The following is an 18,644-nucleotide window of genomic DNA, read 5'->3' on the forward strand; positions in this document are numbered from 1 at the left end:
TCGCTCCGACCCCTAAAACACAAAAACTTAAAAAAAGAGGAAGCTTCAGAGGAGTAGAATTTCACCCCTGCCGAGGAAGAGCAGAGGGCATGAGTGAGACCCTCACCTGACTTTACCGACTATTCCCGAGCTGGCAGACTTGCCGAGCACTGTGAGGGCAGAGCCAGAGCATCCCGCCGGGCGCTTCCTCTGTCCCAGTGTAACTTAACGGGTTTGTTTTTGTTTGGGGGCCACGGCCGGTGATGCTCAGACGTGCTCCTGGCTCTGTGCCGGGGGATCACGCCTGGCAGGTTCCAGAGTCACAGGAGTGCCAGGATTGAGCCTGGCTCGGCCACGTGCAAGGCCCACGCCCACCTGCTGTCCCATGGTGTGGGGCCGAGGGTGACGGAACTGACCGTGCTCTTACCGGACTCAGTCTGTTCTTTCCTTGAGCTTCCACCAGATTTGACCTGTGTCTCTTGTCTGGGTGAACTCCAGAATTCTCTGGGGTTTCTTCTGGTCCTGACCAGGCCCACCCCGATTGCCCTCTGGATGGACTCAAGGGCGCTCACTCGGGGCTGCCCCGGTTACCCATGAGGGAAGGCTGCTTCCCACCATCCTGCACAAGCGTGCACAGTACTGGGAGGCCCAGGGAGAAGCTGGTGTTGGCACTTCCCCTGCAGCACGTGCGGGCTCAGCTCAGAGGGAAAACGCTTTTCAGTCTGGGAAAAGTAAAATGTTTTAAAGAACAGAACAAGAAATCGCTGGATGATCGTGTCCCCTCAAACCCGTCCTGTGCCAAGACTCACAGCCCCGCCTGTCCTGCGTGTGGCTCGTCCATAAACTGTGCAGAAATGTTCATCCTTAGGTCCTCGATGGGTCCATCCATCCATCCGATCTCTGGCCAAAGCCATTTCCAGTACCCTGGCCACAAGCGTGAGCGCGGTTCTGCCCACGGTCAGAGGCTTTCTTTTGTTTTGTTTTGTTTTGTTTGTACTTTTTTGGGGGTCACACCCAGCGATGCTCAGGCTTTGCTTCTGACTCTGCACTCAGGAATCACTCCTGTCCAGGGGACCCTATGGGATGCCAGGGATCAAACCCGCGTCAACTGTGTGCAGGGCAAACACCCTCCCCGCTGTATTATCGCTCTGGCTCACTTTCAAAGGGTCACCACTCCCCATGTTTGCAGCACAGTTAGGTCAGCCGTTTCCTGATTGTTCCTAGAATAATAGCCAGAACTGACCAGGCCAGACCAGACCTCCAGTGTCTGATCTCAGAGCACCCCAGCCAGAGAGCTGGCAGAGCCAGAGCGCTCGCCTCATGCATACCGCCCGGGTTAAGGCCCGGCAGCCGGCAGAGCCCACCGGGCCCTATAAAATCAGGGGACATTCCCAGCTGCAGCTCTTCTCTCCAGTGTGGAGCTTCAGAGCTCCAGTCAGTAGATTCACTGCAACCAGCCACGGCAGGGAACGCTGTGTGTGTGCCGTGCCCCCTCTTGTGTGAGTTTACACACATGACCGAGACTTAAACCTGAAAGCTTTGTAACTTTTCCCACAGTGATTCAATAAATAAATAAATAAATAAAAAGAAAGAAAATGTACTGTTTGGGGAAAAAAAAAAGTTTAGGGGCCAGGTACATAGTACAGTGGTTAGGGTGCTTGCCTTGCATACAACAGATCTGGATTTAATCCCCAGCACCCTATATAGTCCTCCAAGCTTGTCAGGAGTGAACCTTGAGCACAGAACCAGGAGTAAGCCCTGAGCACAGCCAGGTTTGGCCCAAAAACAAAAATAAATAAATAAATAAGTAAAATAAAGATGGAATATTTCTCCTTATATGATAACAGTTACCATGAAACGTCAGCATGCCAGACAGGCCCAGGTCTGGAGCGACAGTGTACTGGGGAGGGCTTTACCTTGCATGTGACTGACCTGGGTTCCATCTCCAGCATCCCCTACGGTCCCTGGAGCACTGCCAAGAGAAGTTCCTGAGCAGAGAGCCAGGAGTGAGCCCTTCTGTGTGGGTGTGGCCCCAAAACAGAAAACAAAAGCAAATAGGTTTAATTCCTGTTATTTCTCTTTCTACAAGGGAAAAGAAGTTTCTGTGGGGAACCCTGGGGATGCTTTTCAAGAACTCCCCATATTGCACTTTCTTTTATTCCTAAATAGTGAAATTAAGATTTTGTGTTTTTAGAACAGTAAAGACCTTTACTACGGAGCAGAGGAGAATGCACCTGCTTTCGCAGGCCTGGTTTCCCTCAGCCTCCAGCTCTGCGCCAAGCCATGCGTGCTGCAGTGAACGTGGCGTCCTGAGCAAGAGGACAGCGCGGCCAGCCCAGACTGGACCCCACGTCAGTTCAGGTACAGTGGCAAACACGAAGCTCACGTCTAGGATTTTATCCTTTTCTTAGCATTTTCATTTCTGAGAAGTTTTTTTTTTTGATAGGTATTAAAAGGTTTATGACACCTTTAGATTCTAATGAAACCTTTAGTCAAACTGACAAATTTCAAAGCTGTATAAAACTTCCTTGGTTGAGGGGCTGGAGCGTTAGCACAGCGGGTAGGGCATTTGCCTTGCACGCAGCCAACCCGGGTTCGATTCCTAGCATCCCACATGGTCCCCTGAGCACCGCCAGGAGTAACTCCTGAGTACAGAGCCAGAGCCAGGAGTAACCCCTGTGCATCGCCAGGTGTGACTCAAAAAGAAAAAAAGAAAAAAAAAAAAACTTCCTTGATTGGGGCTAGAGCGATAGCACGGCAGGTAGGATGTTTGCCTTGCACGTGGCCAACCTGGGTTTGATTCCCAGAATCCCATATGGTTCCCCAAGCACCGCCAGGAATTACGAGTAATTCCTGAGTGCAGAGCCAGAAGTAACCCCTGTGCATCCCCGGATGGATGTGACCCAAAAAGCCTAAATAAATAAATATATAAATAAAACAAACACACATCCCCCCCAAAAAATAAATAAATAAATAAATAGAATTCCTTGGTGGCAAAGAAGCTTGGCTCTTAAAAATCCAAGATCAGGGGCTGGAGCGATGGCACAGCAGGGAGGGAATTTGCCTTGCACACGGCCGACCCAGGTTCGATTCCCAGCATCCCCTATAGTCCCCTGAGCACCGCCAGGAGTAACTCCTGAGTACATGAGCCAGGAGTAATCCCTGTGCATTGCTGGGTGTGACCCAAAACGAAAAGAAAATCCAAGATCAGGTCCAGAGCAGTGGTACAGTGGGCAGCACGCTGGCCTCACCCACAGTGAACTGAGCTGGATCCCTTGTTGGTGCTAAGCCAGGACATTAGGACGAGCCTCTGGACGCTGCCCTGCAAGCAGGAAGCAGAACCGAGGCCCACTTTCACATGAAGTGGGCAAGCTAAAACTTGTGAGTCCAAGCACCAGGAGGATACAGCATACTCTCATACACTCTTGGAAGCACAAGGCAGCAGTTTCCTCCTCTCTCAGACATCCTCGATCTGGATTGACCTTCAAGTATCAGTATGAGCCTTTTCTTTGCCCCCTGTGTAACCAACCACGAGAGTGTGGGGGACGTGATCTGTAGAGCCTACGTGTCCAGCTCCATACCTCCCTCCGACGTTTTTAAATCATTACAACAGAGCTTTGACAGTACAGCTTTGACAGGACAATGTATACCCTACTGTTCTTTTGACAGTGCTTATCCTATAACTGTTTATACTCTCTCGTTAGTGAGTCTTTCTCTGTGATGAAGTCATTAAGATGTAACTGACTAAAAAAAAAATCGAATAAAAGAGGCCTCCGGAGGCTCTTGGCCTCGAACCAGATTGAGCCTCGGCCCTCTGTGCTCTCGACATTCCTCTCATATGTCTTACCTCTGTGCTTCCGACTGATTGATCAATCACTTCACGCAACAATCCCTGCCACTTCGGCGGGTCCCTGAGCCGGGCCAGGAGTGAGCCCAGAGCACTGCGCTCAGAGGAAGCTCTGAGCACCCCCAGGTGCAGCCTGGAGCCGGCAGGACGCCCTGAAGTATCCCCAGGTGCAGCTCCTGAGCACGGCCCGCAGAAGCCCTGGGCATCGCTGGGTGTGGCTGGACCCCCAGGTGGGGGCAGCAGATGTTTCGGGGATGAAGTGCTTGCTTGCTGCATCCCACTGACCCTGGTTCGAACCCTTCGCCTTCAGTGTCCCACTGTCACAGCTGAGTGTCGGTGTCCGTGGCAGAACTGACCCGTGGGGAGCAGATGGCGGAGCAGTGGGCAGTGCTGGAGGGGGCAGTGGGCGGCAGTGGGCACCCTGGCCAGCCCTGCGGGTGTCTGCTGCCGCTCCCCTTCCTCACAGCGACCCTGCCCCGAAGGGAAGAGGAGCCCAGCTCGCCCTGTGGGAGGCAGACTCAAGCTTTCTAGAAACAGGCCACTGATCAGAGAGGCCAGCAGAGACCTGCTCCCGGGACTCAGACCCCCAGAGGGTGCTGTGCCGCAGGAGTATGTAATTGTCCTGTGAAGGTTGTTGTCACAGTCCTCACCGTGCCCTGCACTGGGCGGGAGAGGCCCGCGGCGTGTGTCTCTTTCTCCTCAGGGTGTGGCGAGGTCGCTTTGTTTCCGATAACAGCACACGCACGTACAAACTGTCCTTAATCTTACAAGCTTTTAATTGACTTTTTGGAGCATAAATGCGGCCTCAGTTTCTGAACCATCCCTCACTGGGTTCCAGTAGCCCGAGCTGTTGGGACCCCGGGGCCTGCAGGAGCGGAATAAACACCTGCCCACCTGCATCCGCCCATCTCACTGCGAAGGCCACAGGACAGAGGGTCCCCATGGCAGGAGCTGGGACTCCAGAGCACTGACGGGCACATCCCGCCACCCAGTCACATGCCCTGAGCACTGTCTGGCACATCCTGACATCCAGTCACTCGCCCCAACCACTGACAGGCACATCCCACCACCCAATCAGACTCCACAAGCAATGACAGGCACATCCCCTATCCAATCACACGCCCGGGGACTGCCAGGCACATCCCGCCACCCAATCACTCCAAGCGGGACCTGGAGAGAGATGCACCCAGTTCCCGCCACGCCCAGCCCATGCCTGGGTGCCCTTGACCGTCCCTGCAGGTGAGCCTTGCTTTGGGGTCCCACCCTGGAGCTGCAGGTGGCGGGACTCTCATAACCAGGCTGGCCTGGGGTGAGGGGGGTCTCACCAGAACCACACCACGTGGCCCCAGCAGCCTGCCGGGGTTCGCGTCCGCAGTGGAGCGGCACCCAGCGCGGGTGCTCACCAGGCCATGGGGGGCGGAGGGGCCCGCGCACGAGGGTCCCCCCGACGGGCTGTACCCGAGCTGTGTCATTCTGGGCAGCCCTGACCCCAAGAGCCCAGCAGAGGAGGCTCGAGAAGTGGCGGGGGCCCAGGATGACCCCACGAGGGAGGGTGGTCCCGAGCCCTGTCCGGCGCCCCTTCCTCACTCCTCGCGCCCCCCCTGCCTTTGGGACCCCCGGGAGGGGCCCGGCCCGATGGGGCAGGCGGCAGCAGGCCTTGTCCCAGCACCCTGCGGTGTGACAGAGCTGCTGTCCCGGGCAGTGTCCACCTCTGGCCAGCTGTGTGGTGCGGGCCCCGCCAGGGTGTGTCTGAAGTTGCTGGGTTGCGGCGGGCGCCGGGTGCAGGCCCTGGGCAGCGGAGAGAAGGTTCTGGAGTGTGGGGCGGGGCACCTGGGCTTGTGAGGGCGCCTGGCGGGGCCTGGGGAGTAGACTGGGCAGCGCCTACCTGGGGCTCAGGGCGTACTGGCCTTTCCGGTCCAGGCCGCGGCCCGCGCGGATGGCGAACCAGAGGAAGGAGCAGAGCAGCATGGCGTAGGCCTGGGGGTGCAGAGCGCTGCAGGCACGCGCGGGGACCCGCACCCCTGCATGCCCGCCCGGGGCCCTCCCGCGCCCCTGCATCCCTGCACGCCCTGCCCGAGGCCCTCCCGCACCCCTGCACGCCTGCCTGGGACCCTCCCGCACCCCTGCACGCCTGCCTGGGACCCTCCCGCACCCCTGCACCCCTGCACGCCCTGCCCGAGGCCTTCCTGCACCCCTGCACGCCCTGCCCGAGGCCTTCCTGCACCCCAGCACTCCCTACCAGAGGCCTTCCTGCACGCCCTGCCTGAGGTCCTCCTGCACCCCTGCACGCCTGCCCGGGACCCTCCCGCACCCCTGCACCTGGCCTGGGATCCCCACCCGGCAGGGCGGCGGGCAGGGCAGCGGTACCGTGGCAGCGAGACCCAGGCCGATGAGAGCCGAGGCGACGTTCCCGTGTGTGCGCAGGGAGTCCCGGATGCTCCGCAGGCAGTCCTGGGGAGAAGGGGTGCGGGTCGGTGGTCCCCACCCGCCCAGGAGTCCTGGGTGACGCCCTTGCAGTCCCCTTAAGCACCCGACCCCCAGGTAGAGCCAACGCCTCTGCTTTGCGGACTCCAGACCCTGCGCTTCTAGAGGCTTCCAGGGCCCTGGGCTGAATTGGGGAGCCACAGCTGGAGGGAGGAGGCTTGATGGGGAAGGGGCAGTGCGGGGATCTGACCCTCTGTCCTGCCCAGCTCTGTGGGGAGCCGGTGGGAGGCGGCAGCAAGGTGGTCTCCACGCTGGGGAGGCCCGGGAGGGGAACGCCTGGTTTTCCGGTGCAGTCTGGGGGGTCTAGGGCGGGCTGAGTCCAGGCCCCTCCAGCTAGGCCCCCCACTGCCCCCTCACCTAGGCCCCCGACCCGCGCAGGCCTCACCCCACCAGCAACACCTCAGTAGGGCCCCGCCCCGCACAGGCCCCGCCCCAGCACCACCTCAGGAGGCCCCGCCCCGCATAAGCCCCGCCCCAGAACACCTCGGTAGGCCCCGCCCCACACAGGCCCCGCCCCAGCACCACATAGGCCCTGCCCCCAGCACATCAGTAGGCTCCGCCCCCCGCACCACCTCAGGAGGCCCCGCCCCACACAGGCCCCGCCCCAGCATCGCCTCAGGAGGCCCCGCCCCACGCAGGCCCCGCCCCAGCACATCTCAGGAAGCCCCGCCCCACAAAGGCCCCGCCCCCAGCACCACTTCAGCAGGCCCCGCCCCCAGCACATCTCAGTAGGCCCCGCCCCATGCAGGCCCCGCCCCCAGCACCACCTCAGTAGGCCCCGCCCCCGCCAGCTCCGCCCCTACCTGTCTCCCTGAGGCCCCCTGGCACAGGTGCGCCTCTGCACTCCCCAGGCGGCTGAAGGGCGAGCTCTTCCCGCAGCACTGGAACTGCAGGGACAGGGAGACGAGGGTTCGCGCACCTGGGTCCCCTGGGCTCCCGCGGGGCCGATCTGGAGTCTGAGGCAGCAGAGTTGAGGCGGCCCAGGCCCTGCCCCGCCCCCGCGGCCAGCACAGGACAAGGCCCTGCTCTGACCCATCCGGCGGCGGCTGCCCCCGCGGGCCCAGGGGGGACAGGAGCCGCGGCGCTCACCGCATCGTGGATGGCCGCCAGCTCCTGGTGGCCGCTGCCGGGCGCGCTGTGCACTGCCCTCTCGTACAGGGCATCGTAGGCGTCCAGCAAGGTGTCCTCTGCCTGCGGGGGTGCGGGGAAGGCCCAGCGCTCCGTGGGGTGGAGGGTGCTGTGAAGCCCCATGCTCCCCATCTGTGCCCCCAGCAAGTGCTGATGCGCCCCCCTCCCCAGCCCCTGCAGCGCGGCCCTGCTGTCTGTTTGAGGTCATCAGTGCTCCCATAGAGTGCTCCCAGGGGCTGACCCTCTCTGCCTCAGTTTCCTCTAATGCCACATGTCCTTGTGGGGACAGCGTCACCTGAGTCAGGTGGGCTGACTAATCCCACCTGCCCCTGCTCTGGACCTCATCCACACAAGGACACGCGAGCTTTGAGCTTTGGCGTGGCTCCTGCCCGCAGTCCAGCTGCAGGCCGGGTTGGTGTCCTTGCCTGTGGCCTGTCCAGCCAGGTCCAGGCTATTGTGGTGGACCGGCTGACTCATCTCTCTGCCTGGCCATGTCCTTCCACAAACAACAGGTCACTGAAGCCCCCGGGCTGGGGAGAGCTTGGCCTCCAGCCCAAGCCCTTGGTGCCCTCCGGAGCTGGCACACGCACTGCCAAGCAGGTCAGGAGGGCCCCAATGCCATCTGGTGTAAAGGGGCCAGGAAGGAGGATAGGGGTGCGGGGACAGGGAGAAGATCCGCCGAGAGGGTTTCTTTCCACCCCTTCCTGAGGCAGGACCCCCAGCTCAGCTTCTCCCCCACCCACCATGGAAATCCAACCCAGAGCATTCTGTGGGGGGTGGGCAAGGGCACGGGGGTCGCAGTTGTCTGCAGGGAGCTGGGCAGGTTCAGAGCCCTCTAGTGGTCAGTGTAGGGAGTTGCAGCTGTCGCCGGGGGAGCTGGGAGGGCCCAGAGCCCTCTAGTGGTCACTGTAGGTACTGCAGCTGATCCCCAGGGCGGGGCGGGTGGACCCAGCGCACTAATATTAGGCCAGCGTAGGGGTCTGCTGCTGTCCCCAAGAGATCTGGGCAGGTCCAGAGCCTCCGAGTGTCCAGTCTAGGGGACTGGAGCTGTACCCAGAACCCCTAGTGGCCTCCTGAGCAGGAGCACTGTGTGATGACCCAGAGCCCCCAGCTAGACCAATACACTGGGGGTACTGGCCTGGGGGTCCCAGGACTCAGCTGCAGGTGCTGGGTGGCCCTGGGAGGGAAGAAATGACTCAGCCCCCAGGAGCTGACAGTCTCAGTGACACCCAGGAGCCCTCAGGGCATGGGGCCCCTGGGTCCCCAGGCTGTGTCCCCCCACAGGTGTGAGCTGTCCCCTCCCCCCACGTGGCAGGCAGCCGGCTCACCTGGGTGGGGTTGCGAGCCCTCCAGAAGGCCACCTGCACCAGGGCACAGAAGACCAGGGCGAAGCTCAGGAAACCCTGCGGGGGACATCACTCAGGCCCGGCAATGGGGGGCCTCACTCAAGTGGGAGGGGGAGCTGGCGGGGGAGGGTCATCCCTCGCGCGGGGCCGTGGGGGAGGGGCATCACTGGGGGTCAGTGGGGGAAGGGTACCACTCAAGCCAGCAGTAGGGGTGTCACCCAGGCAGGGCGGCAAGGGCTCAGAGGGGATAGCATGCTGGGAGCCCTGGGGGGGCAGGGTGCCCAGACCCCCAGGCCGCACCCCTCTGCCCCCAGAGACTTCTGTGCGGCTGTGGTGGGTTTCCTCCGGGCAGGCCAGTCCGGGAGCTGCTCTGAGGCAGTGGCGAGGGGACAACAGCTGGACAGGCCACTCCGCTGGGCATGGGGCGCTCCCGCACACGACTTGCGTGTACACACACAGTCACGCACACGGTGACTCGGGGCTGTCTGTAAGCCACCAGGCATGGGGGCCAGGATGGAGGGCACTGCCTGGGCAGCTGCAGCCCTGCTGGTGCCACCTGGGCATGGGACTCGGGCCCAGCCAGCCGCCCCCAGGTGTCCCGCCCTGCACGGGAAGTGCCCCCTCCCAGGGCTTGGGCGGGTGCAGGGGCTCCCCCAGGCTCCCACACTGGGGCAGGTGTGGGGCTGCTGTCCGGCGGGCACTCACCCCTGCCATGAGGCCCCCTGCCTCCCGCAGGGTGGCCACGACGCTCAGCACAGCGCCCAGGCCCAGAAGCGCGGCCAGGCAGAGGCCCGTGTGGAAGGCTGCGGGGAGAGGACCGTTAGGGCGCCCACCCAGAGTTCTCACTGCGGCGCCCATGGGGTACAGGCCTGGGGGCCAGGGGGCACCCGGGGAAGGAGGCTGGGGTGGCCTCGCTTCCTGCCCGCTATCTCTGCCCCACATGCGGCCACACTCGAAGGTGGCTGGAACCTTATCAGCTGACCCAGGCCCCTGATGCTTCTGGGGTGGGCAGCCCAGGGCAGGCTGGGGCCTCCGGGGAAGGCCTAGAGCTGCTGGCTGGCTCTGGGGCCCGTCCCCCCCACATCCTTCTGGGCTGTCCCCCACCCTCTGGGGCTTCCTGTGCTCCCCGAGAGCCGCCAGCGGTTGCCCAAAGCCACGTCCGGGCCGTGGTGCCCACGGCACCCACCGCACTCACCCCAGCGCTGGAAGGACAGTCTCTCGGGGGAGCCGCGGCCCGCAGCAGCGAAGGGGGCCCCAAAGTAGGTCAGCGCGGCCAGCGCGGCCAGCGACAGGCCCAGCAGCTGGGGGAGAGCAGGGTGCGGGGAAATGTCGGGGTGCAGGTGGGCATCTCACCTCCCTGCCGGCGGGGGTGACTTTCCCATCCCCCTCCCCGCAGGACTGCAGCCCAACGCCCCGCCCCAGTGTCCAGCCACTGTCCAGACGTGGACAGTCAACCTGAGGGTTATGCCAGCCCGCCTTGGCCCAGCACCGCACCCCTACACCCCTCGTCCTGTGCCCCCCATCCTGCGCCCTTGCTCGCCCACGCTCCTGGGCCTCGCACACTGCCCTGCTGGAGGATGGACACCCCCGGGGGCAGCCGCCAGGGTCGCCCCTCCCGATCCGGCCCCATGCCCCGGGGCAGAAGGGGCGCCCCTCTGGGAAGGTTAGGTCGGCCCCGCCCCCACCCGTTACCATGACAAAGAGGCTGGTGACCAGCAGCTGGCACTTGGCCACCCGGACGCGGCTCCGCGTGCCCATGGTGTCACTCAGCGGCACTGTGGGCCCAGCAGGCCAGGATCAGTCCAGCTGCTGGGTGGGGGGCGGGGGCGGGACAAGGGCGGGAAGAGGCGTTGCCTGCCCAGAGGGCGGGGCCAGCCCTGGAGTGAGATTCGGGAGGGGCGTGGCCTGTCAGGGGGCGGGGCTTATTGAGGGCGGGGCTCCATGGGGGCGTGGTCAGCCCTGGAGTGAGATTTCGGAGGGGAGGGGCAGTCCTGAGGGCGCGTGGGTGGGGCTTTAAGAGGGCGTGGCAAGCCCTGGGGTGGGGCTTCAAGAGGGCGTGGCCAGCCCTGGGCACAAGGTGGGGAGCAGGGCTGGAGCCAGAGGTCGCCCCTTCTCCGGGTGCCCTCCGTGGGGGGGATTTCCGGGTGCTCTGGGCGAAGCAGCTGGCAGGGTGACATGCCACTGGGTTCTCAGATCTGCGCTAAACTTGGGGGCACCTTGAGCCCGTGATGGGAGGGGCGGGGAGTCGCAGGCGCAGGTGGGCTCTGCAGGTGAGGAGTGGTCAGTGGGGGCTAGAGGGGTGGCCAGGCTAGCTTGGACCTGGGCCCAGCCCTCTGCGGAAATACACCCGGGTATGGCAGGATGAGCCCCAGCAGCCTTGGTCCTCAGCAGCAGACCCTGCGTGCCCCCCAGCCCGGAGTGTGGCACCCCCAGCCCCCTGAGCCCCCTGCTGTCTGGAGCCGTCCACCCATGCAGTGAGAAGGGCCTCTGGTCAGCTCAAGTCCAGCTCCGGGTGCCCGTTTGGGAGCTGAGGAGCTGGGGTGCTGGGCGAATGGGGGCACCCTGCGGGGCCAGGCCCTTGCCCAGGGGACCTGCTGTGTCTCTGCAGGTGGGCAAAGCCACTGCAGGGTGGAGGCTTCTGAGGAACGCCCAGCCCCCACGCCAGGCAGGGAGCTCTACATCTGCCCTGGGGACCCCACCCGGGTCGGAGTCACGTGATCCCGCCCCACCCTGCAGGAAGTGGCAGCCCAGCACCAGTCACACACACACACACACACACACATACACACACGGCAGCCTGCAAGGGGGCACAGGCCCTCACACGCTCTCTGTGACGGGCACCGCAGAGCCAGGCCTGTGGCCAGTGTCCTGCAGCCATCAGCTGCCAGAGGGACAGTGGGGGTGGGGCCCAGGCCTCCGGCCGGCTGCTCCCCGCTGTTCCTTCCCTGCCCTGCCTGACCTTGCTCCTGCCTGCTGCCTCCGTTTCCCTGGCTCTTCCCTCGGGCGTCGGGGTGGGGGCTGAGGCTGTTTGCAGTGTGCTCCCCAGGTGAGCACCCCCAGACCCCACCCCCTGGGCCTGGCCCAGTCACTCGGGGAATCTGGACCCGCCATCCCCTCCACACACACCCGTGCACCTGGATCCAGCCCCTCCTGCACTCCCACGAGAGGCTGCCCCACCGCTGCGGGCGGCAGGGTCCCCAAAGGTACGAGTGGGCAGGAACCCCAGGAGCGGGCTGGCCCTCGGGCTTGTCTCAGCAGAGGCCCAGGCCTGGCCTTGGGGGTGGGCAGGGAGTTGCCATCAACCTCACTGCACTCGCCGTCTTGGGGAGCCCTGCGCCCAGCACCCCCAGAGGCCCCTCCCAGGACAGGCATCCCGGGGGGAAGCACGCAATACAGAGAGGAGAGGCTGGGGACTCCGCAGAGTCGCGCTGAGTGGACCCTGAAGTCCTGCACCTGTGTGGTGGCCTGAGGGGGCTTCGGGCGGCCGTGAGGGTCCTCACTCAGGGTCACGGCTCTGCTACCCTGGTCTCCCCAGGGAAAGGGCCCCAAGGGACCACCTGCAGCACTCAGCCCCCAGGGCCTGGAATTTGCCCCCGGCTCTGCCCACAGCCTGGTCATGGCCCTGTGCGGCTCAAGATGGCCCCGTCACTCATTCAGTCAGCCACTCATTCATTCAATCATTCATTCACTCATTCATCTACTCATTCAGTCATTGACTCCCTCATTTGCTGTATATTTTCTGAGCCCCACTGTGCCAATTCTTTCATTTATTTTATTTATTTATTTATTTTTGCTTTTTGGGTTGCACCTGATGATGCTCAGTGGTTCCTCCTGGTTCATGCACTCAGGAATTACTCCTGGCGGTGCTCAGGGGACCATATGGGATGCTGGGAATCGAACCCGGGTCGGCCGCGTGCAAGGCAAACGCCCTCCCCGCTGTGCTGTCGCTCCAGCCCCGAGTTCTTTTATTTTTTAAATTTAATTTTACTTTTATAAAGTTGTTCACAATATTTGATTACATTTCCCACCCCCATTACACCTTCCGCCACCACGGATGTTTCCGCCCTGGCCCCCAAAGTGTGCCCCCAAGGCAGGACCTAAATAATTTATTTTGTGTTGCTTGTTGCGGATAACCCACCACTGAGCCAGTTCCTGGGGAACCAGTGAATCAGGCAGACACTGTGAGTGAGACGAGGGCCACAGCGGACAGGCCTGGGAGAAAGGACCCGAGCCCCGGGTCCTGAAGGGGAAGAACACTGGGCAGGGAGGGCGGTCCTGGACCGGCCCCGCTGAGTCCCGGCTGCCTAGCGGGGACAGTGTGGAAAGTCTGGGGATCAGCCGGGGAGCAGACGGGCAGCCGGCAGCACCCTCTCTAGATGGCCCGTGTGGCCGGGGCTCGTAGGCTGTGGATCCCCTTTGGGGTGCATCCTTGGCATAGGGTCCGCTGACTGTGGCCAGATGTGGCATTTGCAGTGGCGGGGTCCGGAGTGGGCACCCGGGCAATGAGTGGGAAAGCCTGGACACAGGAGGGGCAGGCCGCAGGCTCAGGACTGCAGAAGCGGCCAGGGGGAGGCTCGCCCAGCACCAACCCCCACCCTGCCTGGACAGGCGTGCGCTCCTGGGCTGGGCACAGGCGACGCTTCCCGGGCCCCTGTGTCTGTGCAGGGCCGAGAGGGGACTCACCACCCCAGAGCCCTGCCCCCTTTCATCCGTCATGGTGTCCACAGAGGGCCTGGAGGAGCCACATGCCCATGTCGGCCCTTCTGGTCGCTGGTGAAGAAGGGCCCCACCGGACACTCAGACAATGGGGGGACTCGGGCTGCAGTGCTCAGGCTGCCCTCAGCCCTCCCAGCGCAAGGGTTTGTCAGTGAGCACGAAGGAGCTGCCCCGAGACACCCCCCAGCACCCCAGGGGTCACTGCACTCACAGGTCCAGGCGAGCCCACTGACCCCTTCACAGAGCTGGACTCCTCAGAGGCTGGGCAGACGGGTATCAGCCACAGCGACCGGCTGCTCCCTCGAACCTGGCCCCCAGTCAGCTGCCCCTGCTCTGCTGACCCCCTATTTGCCAGGGGCATCTGAATGAGTTCAAGTTCATGTGTCTCTCTGAGCACCGGACCTGGGGCTCACTGCATCTGAGTGTGCAGGTATCCAGAAGATTCCAAGCCCTGAGGACTCCTGGAGCACAGGAGATCTGTGAGCACCAGTAGAAGCCCTCAGAGCAGGCCTGCGCTGGAGGGGCGGGGACAGGCAGCACAGACGGGCCCTGCAGGCTGCCCAGGGCTCAGGGCAGGGTCCTGCTCTGCTCCAGCTGGGGCGGTGCAGGCCACGGGGCACCTGAGAGTTGCGGCTGCCCCCTGGGACTCATGACCCCCCCGCCAGCTCTGCCCACCCACCTGCAGAGCCTCTTCGGGCCCCAGAACTCCAGGTCCGTGGCCAGAGCTGAAGGGGTGCCCGGACGGGGGTCCGGGCACTTGGCACAGGCCCTGCCCGACGATGCTTTGCCAGTAGTGCAGGGGGCAGGGGGTGCGGCTGCTTCTAGATGGGAGGCCCCTGTACCCCTCAGTGACTGGGACAGACCAGGTCACCCCGAGTCAGCAGGGCCGGGTGGGCCGGAGCCCCAGCTCCCTCCACAAGGCACAAGGACCGCGAGGCACCCCAAACACCGCTGCCCTGTGGACTGATGTCCTGGGGGGCAGCCATGGCCATGGAGAGGCGGCCTGCTATTGGTGAAGGTGACCTCACACACCAGGGTCAGTGCATCTGGGTGTGCAGCATTTCCAGAGAGTTCCAGAAAGTTCCAAAGAGTTCCAGGAGGTTCCAGCCCTGAGTGCTCCTGGAACACGGGAGATCTGTGGACCAATGTGACCCGTGGACTCCTGAGGAGGGTTTACGCACCCCCGCACCCCCGCACCCCCGCGGCGGGGGGGTGGTCAGCGGTTTCCATCTCCCCACGCGGTTCTCAAGGTTCAGGGCGACCTGGTCACTTGGGGCAACCGGGCAGCTGCGGCCTCCTCGGGAGCTCACCTGCTCCAGGCCAGTGGAAAGCGCCCCCCAGCCGGCCCCCGGTGCCCCCGGCGGAGGGTGCCCTTCCCTCTGCCCCCTCCCCGGCCCGCCCGCCCGCGGGCTGACTCGCCTGCCTCGGGAGGGAGGGACCGGGAAGGCTCGGCAGGTGCGGGGGCGGGAGCGCGGCCACCCCGGAGCGCTTTGTAGCCGCCGGCGCGGAGCCACGCGCGGGGCGGGGCGCGCTGCTGCCCGGCGCGTGCGGCCCGGGGGTCTCCCGCGGCCACGCCTTCCCCGCCCGTCCCCCCGCGGCGGCGTGCGCCGAGCCGAGCGAGCGTGCGGGCCACCGAGGGGCCCGGCGGGGCGGGGGCCGGGGCGCGCCCGGGTCCGAGTCCCGGGGCGGGCTGCGCGCGCAGGGGGCGGGCGTGGGAACGGGGCGCGGCGCGGGGAGGGCGCCGCCCGGCTTAAAGCCCGCGGCCCGCGCCGCCCGCCAACCGCACGCGCCGAGCCGCGCCGCGCACCCCGGGGAGTCCCCGGCGGCCCCTGGGCGCAGCGCGATGGACGGCGGCGGCCCCGGGCCCGCGGCCCCCGAGCTGCTGCGCTGCGGCCGGCGGCGGCGGCCGGGCGCGCCCGACCCCGCGAGCGGCCCCGCGGCCGTGGCGCGCCGCAACGAGCGCGAGCGCAACCGCGTGAAGCTGGTGAACTTGGGCTTCCAGGCGCTGCGCGAGCGCGTCCCGCCGGGCGCCGCCAGCCGCCGGCTCAGCAAGGTGGAGACGCTGCGCTCGGCCGTGGCCTACATCCGCGCGCTGCAGCTGCAGCTGGCCGAGCCCGCGCGCCCCGGCTCCCCCGGCTCCGACTACCTGTCCGACGACGGCGCGGGCCGCGGCGCGCCCAGCCCCGACGAGCGCGAGCTGCTGGACCTGTGCTGGCTCGGGGGCTACTGAGCGGCCCCGCCGCAGGTAACCGCCCGAGGGGCCGGCGCCCGCCGCCGCTTCCCCCCGACTCTCCAGCCCGCGCTCCGCCGCGGGGGTCGCCGCACACCGACGGGCGCGGCCGGGCGCGCGCGGGACGACGGCTGACTTTGCATTGCAAATCGCGCGCGGGCCGGGCTGCGGACAGGAGGGGGCGGCGGGCGGCGCCGGGACCCCCGCGCCCGGACCCGTCGCGCCCCGCGCCCGGACCCCCGCGCCCCGCGCCCCGCAACCGGACCCGTCGCGCCCCGCGCCCCGCGCCCCGCGCCCCGCGCGCGCAGCCTCCGGACCCGGCGGCCAGCCCCGGCCGGACCCAGCCCGCCGCCCGCCAACCTCCTGGGCCGACACCGCCGGCCCCGCCGAGACAGCGCGGGGATTCCCAGCGACGACGACGCACAGACGCTTCGGTTCCGCTCGTCGCCGAGCCCGGCACCTGGAAGCTAGGGGACGTGTTTTTGTGCCAGGACTCTGGACTGGAGCCCCTCGAACTCTGCGCCGACCACCCCACCCCTACCGCCCGGAATGTTCCGTCTGGCTCCCCGGGGGCCAATAAAGCAGTAACTGTGTATAACTGGTGTTGGGGTCCTGTCTCGAGCACCTGTCCCCTCGCAGTGAGCTGGACCCTTGCCTCCCTGACCCTGGCAGTAGGGTGTCCCCCTCCCTTTGGTGGGCTGCTGGCTGGGGTCCAGGCGTGGGACCACCGTCAGGACTTCAGGCCGAGAACAAAAATAGGGCTTGGCCTGACCTGAGCCGCTTCATCTCCTGGTGGGGTGGCAGTGTGGAGGAGGACCTGGGCTGTGTCCCCCCAGCCTCCCGAGGAGCCCCTCCCCCTGCCCAGAAGGCTCAGCTCCACCTTTGCCCCGGTGCAGCCTTTGAAGTCCCCGTGGGGCAGGGCGCGGCCTGGCCGTTGGGAGTGTGGGAGGAGGAGGGGGGTTGGCTGGGGACTCCAGGGCTGGGGAGCAGCACACGGGGGACACAGCATGCTGTGTGCCACAGGCGAGCAGAGGACCTCCTGCACTCTGGGGAGACGGTGACGCAGTGGAGTGGCCCTGCCCCCGCCCCCCCAAAAGATAAATAAGGTGTCCTTGTCCCCAGACAGACAGGCAAGGTATAAAGACACCGAGAATGGAGTCTTCTCATCTCCTGCCCCGGCCCTCTGCTGGCCCGGCTGCAGGGAGCTGTGGGTCAGCAAGAGTGAGCGCTGGACTGTCCACTGCTCCTATGCAGTGACAGCCCCATGCAGTGACAGCCCTGTGTGGTGACAGACTTGTGCAGTGACAACCCCATGCAGTGACAGACGTGTGCAGTGACAGCCCCATGCAGTGACAGCCCCTGTGCAGTGACAGCCTGGTGCAGTGACAGCCCCTCTTGCAGTGACAGCCCCCTGTGCAGTAACAGCCCCCTGCAGTGACAGCCCCATGAAGTGACAGCTCTCTTAAGTGATAGCCCCTGTGCAGTGACAGCCCCCTGTGCAGTGACAGACTTGTGCAGTGACAACCCCATGCAGTGACAGACGTGTGCAGTGACAGCCCCATGCAGTGACAGCTCTGTTAAGTGATAGCCCCTGTGCAATGACAGTCCCCTGTGCAGTGACAGACGTGTGCAGTGACAGCCCCCCTGCAGTGACAGCCCCCTGTGCAATGAGAGCCCCCGCGGTGCTCTCACTTACCACCTTCCTGTACTGACACAGTCCTTCCCTGGGGGTCACTCCCGACCATGGGCTGGCCCTCTGACTCCATGTGCCTGTGGCCTTGCAGACATTGGAGCTCACCCTGTTCACACTCTGAGGGGGGGCCAGGCCTGGGCGTGTCACTGTAGAAGGGAGCATGCTGCCAGCCCCAAGAAGCCCCCAGATCCACACGGTCTCCTGAGCACAGCGGGCAGGGCTTAGAGGGTCCCTACGCCCAGGGGCTGCCTCCGCCTTGGGGAGAGGGCAGGAAAGGGGGCCCAGCTAGTGGTCCTCAGAGACATCTCCCTGTGTCCTCCTCAGTGACTCCCACCGTGTCCTCAGTGACACAACCTGGAACACACCGGCGCACCCACCATGACACAGTTGAGGCGGTCACTAGGGTACAGGCAGCAGATGCCTGCCCAGGCGCAGTGGGCCAAGACCCCTGACGAATGGAGCGGGCTCTTTCCACAGAATCTAGAGGGTCCCAGTGGACAGGTCAGCTCAACCAGCACACGGTGCCCAAGCAGTGACCCTCCACCTCCCAGGAGCACTGCTTGGGAGAACAGTGAGCTCAGGAGATGCAGGGGCAGGTGGCCACTCAGGAGCAGGTGGACACACAAGGATAGGTGGACACGCAGGGATGGGTGGACACGCAGGGACGCATGGACATGCTGATGCGTGTTTGGCCAGCTGCTAGAGAAGCTGTATTGTGGGTGGTCAGGACCATCCCCCCGCAGACCCCTTCACCCTGTGGGGTCCCGCCCAGTGGCCCCCACTGCCCGTGTTGAGCCTGTGGCTCTGGGCTGGGCCACTGCCTGTGTCCAGTTCTGGGCACTGCTCTGGGACGTCAGCCCAGCTGTGGGCAGCTGGACGGAAATGGGGCCGGACACTGCTCGGTCTCCGAAGGACCCCGCTTGTGGGTGGAGTCCTGGGGCGGACCCCCTGGAGAGAGCTCAGAGGTACCGGGCCTGGCTGGTACCACACACAGACCCCCACAGGCCGCCCCACATGATACCCCCCACCCCCCACACGACCTCACCTCATGGTACCCCCCATCTCCCCCACAGACCCCGTCCAGTACCGCCCATGCCCTCACTGCCCTCATCAAATAACCCAAACTCAGCTCAAGTCAGCGCCAAGCTGGCATCAGCTGGCCTGGGGCACAGGGTCGAATGTATGGCTTGGGGGGCACAGCTAGCCAGGGAGTGAGGGGCA

At 64.6% G+C, this 18,644-nt stretch overlaps 1 protein-coding gene across 1 annotated transcript; it reads right to left on the reverse strand.

The window, feature by feature from the left end:
- Window positions 1-547: 547 nt before the first annotated feature.
- On the reverse strand, window positions 548-10,542 carry TSPAN32 (tetraspanin 32). The gene is made up of 11 exons (XM_056131596.1): window positions 10,477-10,542; window positions 9,980-10,085; window positions 9,490-9,587; window positions 8,767-8,841; window positions 7,400-7,501; window positions 7,114-7,197; window positions 6,194-6,277; window positions 5,712-5,803; window positions 5,496-5,614; window positions 789-903; window positions 548-656 (listed from the first exon to the last, which is right to left on the reverse strand). The coding sequence occupies exons 1-11, from the start codon at window positions 10,540-10,542 to the stop codon at window positions 548-550; spliced, it is 1,050 nt and encodes a 349-aa protein (XP_055987571.1).
- Between the last annotated feature and the right edge of the window lie 8,102 nt (window positions 10,543-18,644).

The sequence above is a fragment of the Sorex fumeus genome, unplaced genomic scaffold (assembly GCF_029834395.1).
Source record: "Sorex fumeus unplaced genomic scaffold, SorFum_2.1 ptg000093l, whole genome shotgun sequence".
In the NCBI taxonomy this organism is placed as follows: Eukaryota; Metazoa; Chordata; class Mammalia; order Eulipotyphla; family Soricidae; genus Sorex; species Sorex fumeus.

What these genes read in the sequence shown, in the direction of transcription:
- TSPAN32 (XM_056131596.1), bottom strand. Translation starts at nt 10,542, where the DNA reads ATGGGCACGCGGAGCCGCGTCCGGGTGGCCAAGTGCCAGCTGCTGGTC. An exon ending in CAGGGGGCCTCATGGCAGGG is followed by an intron (nt 8,842 to 9,489) that starts GTGAGTGCCCGC and finishes TGTCCCCCGCAG; the next exon opens with GGTTTCCTGAGCTTCGCCCT. An exon ending in GCCTGGGTCTCGCTGCCACG is followed by an intron (nt 5,804 to 6,193) that starts GTACCGCTGCCC and finishes CTGCACCCCCAG; the next exon opens with GCCTACGCCATGCTGCTCTG.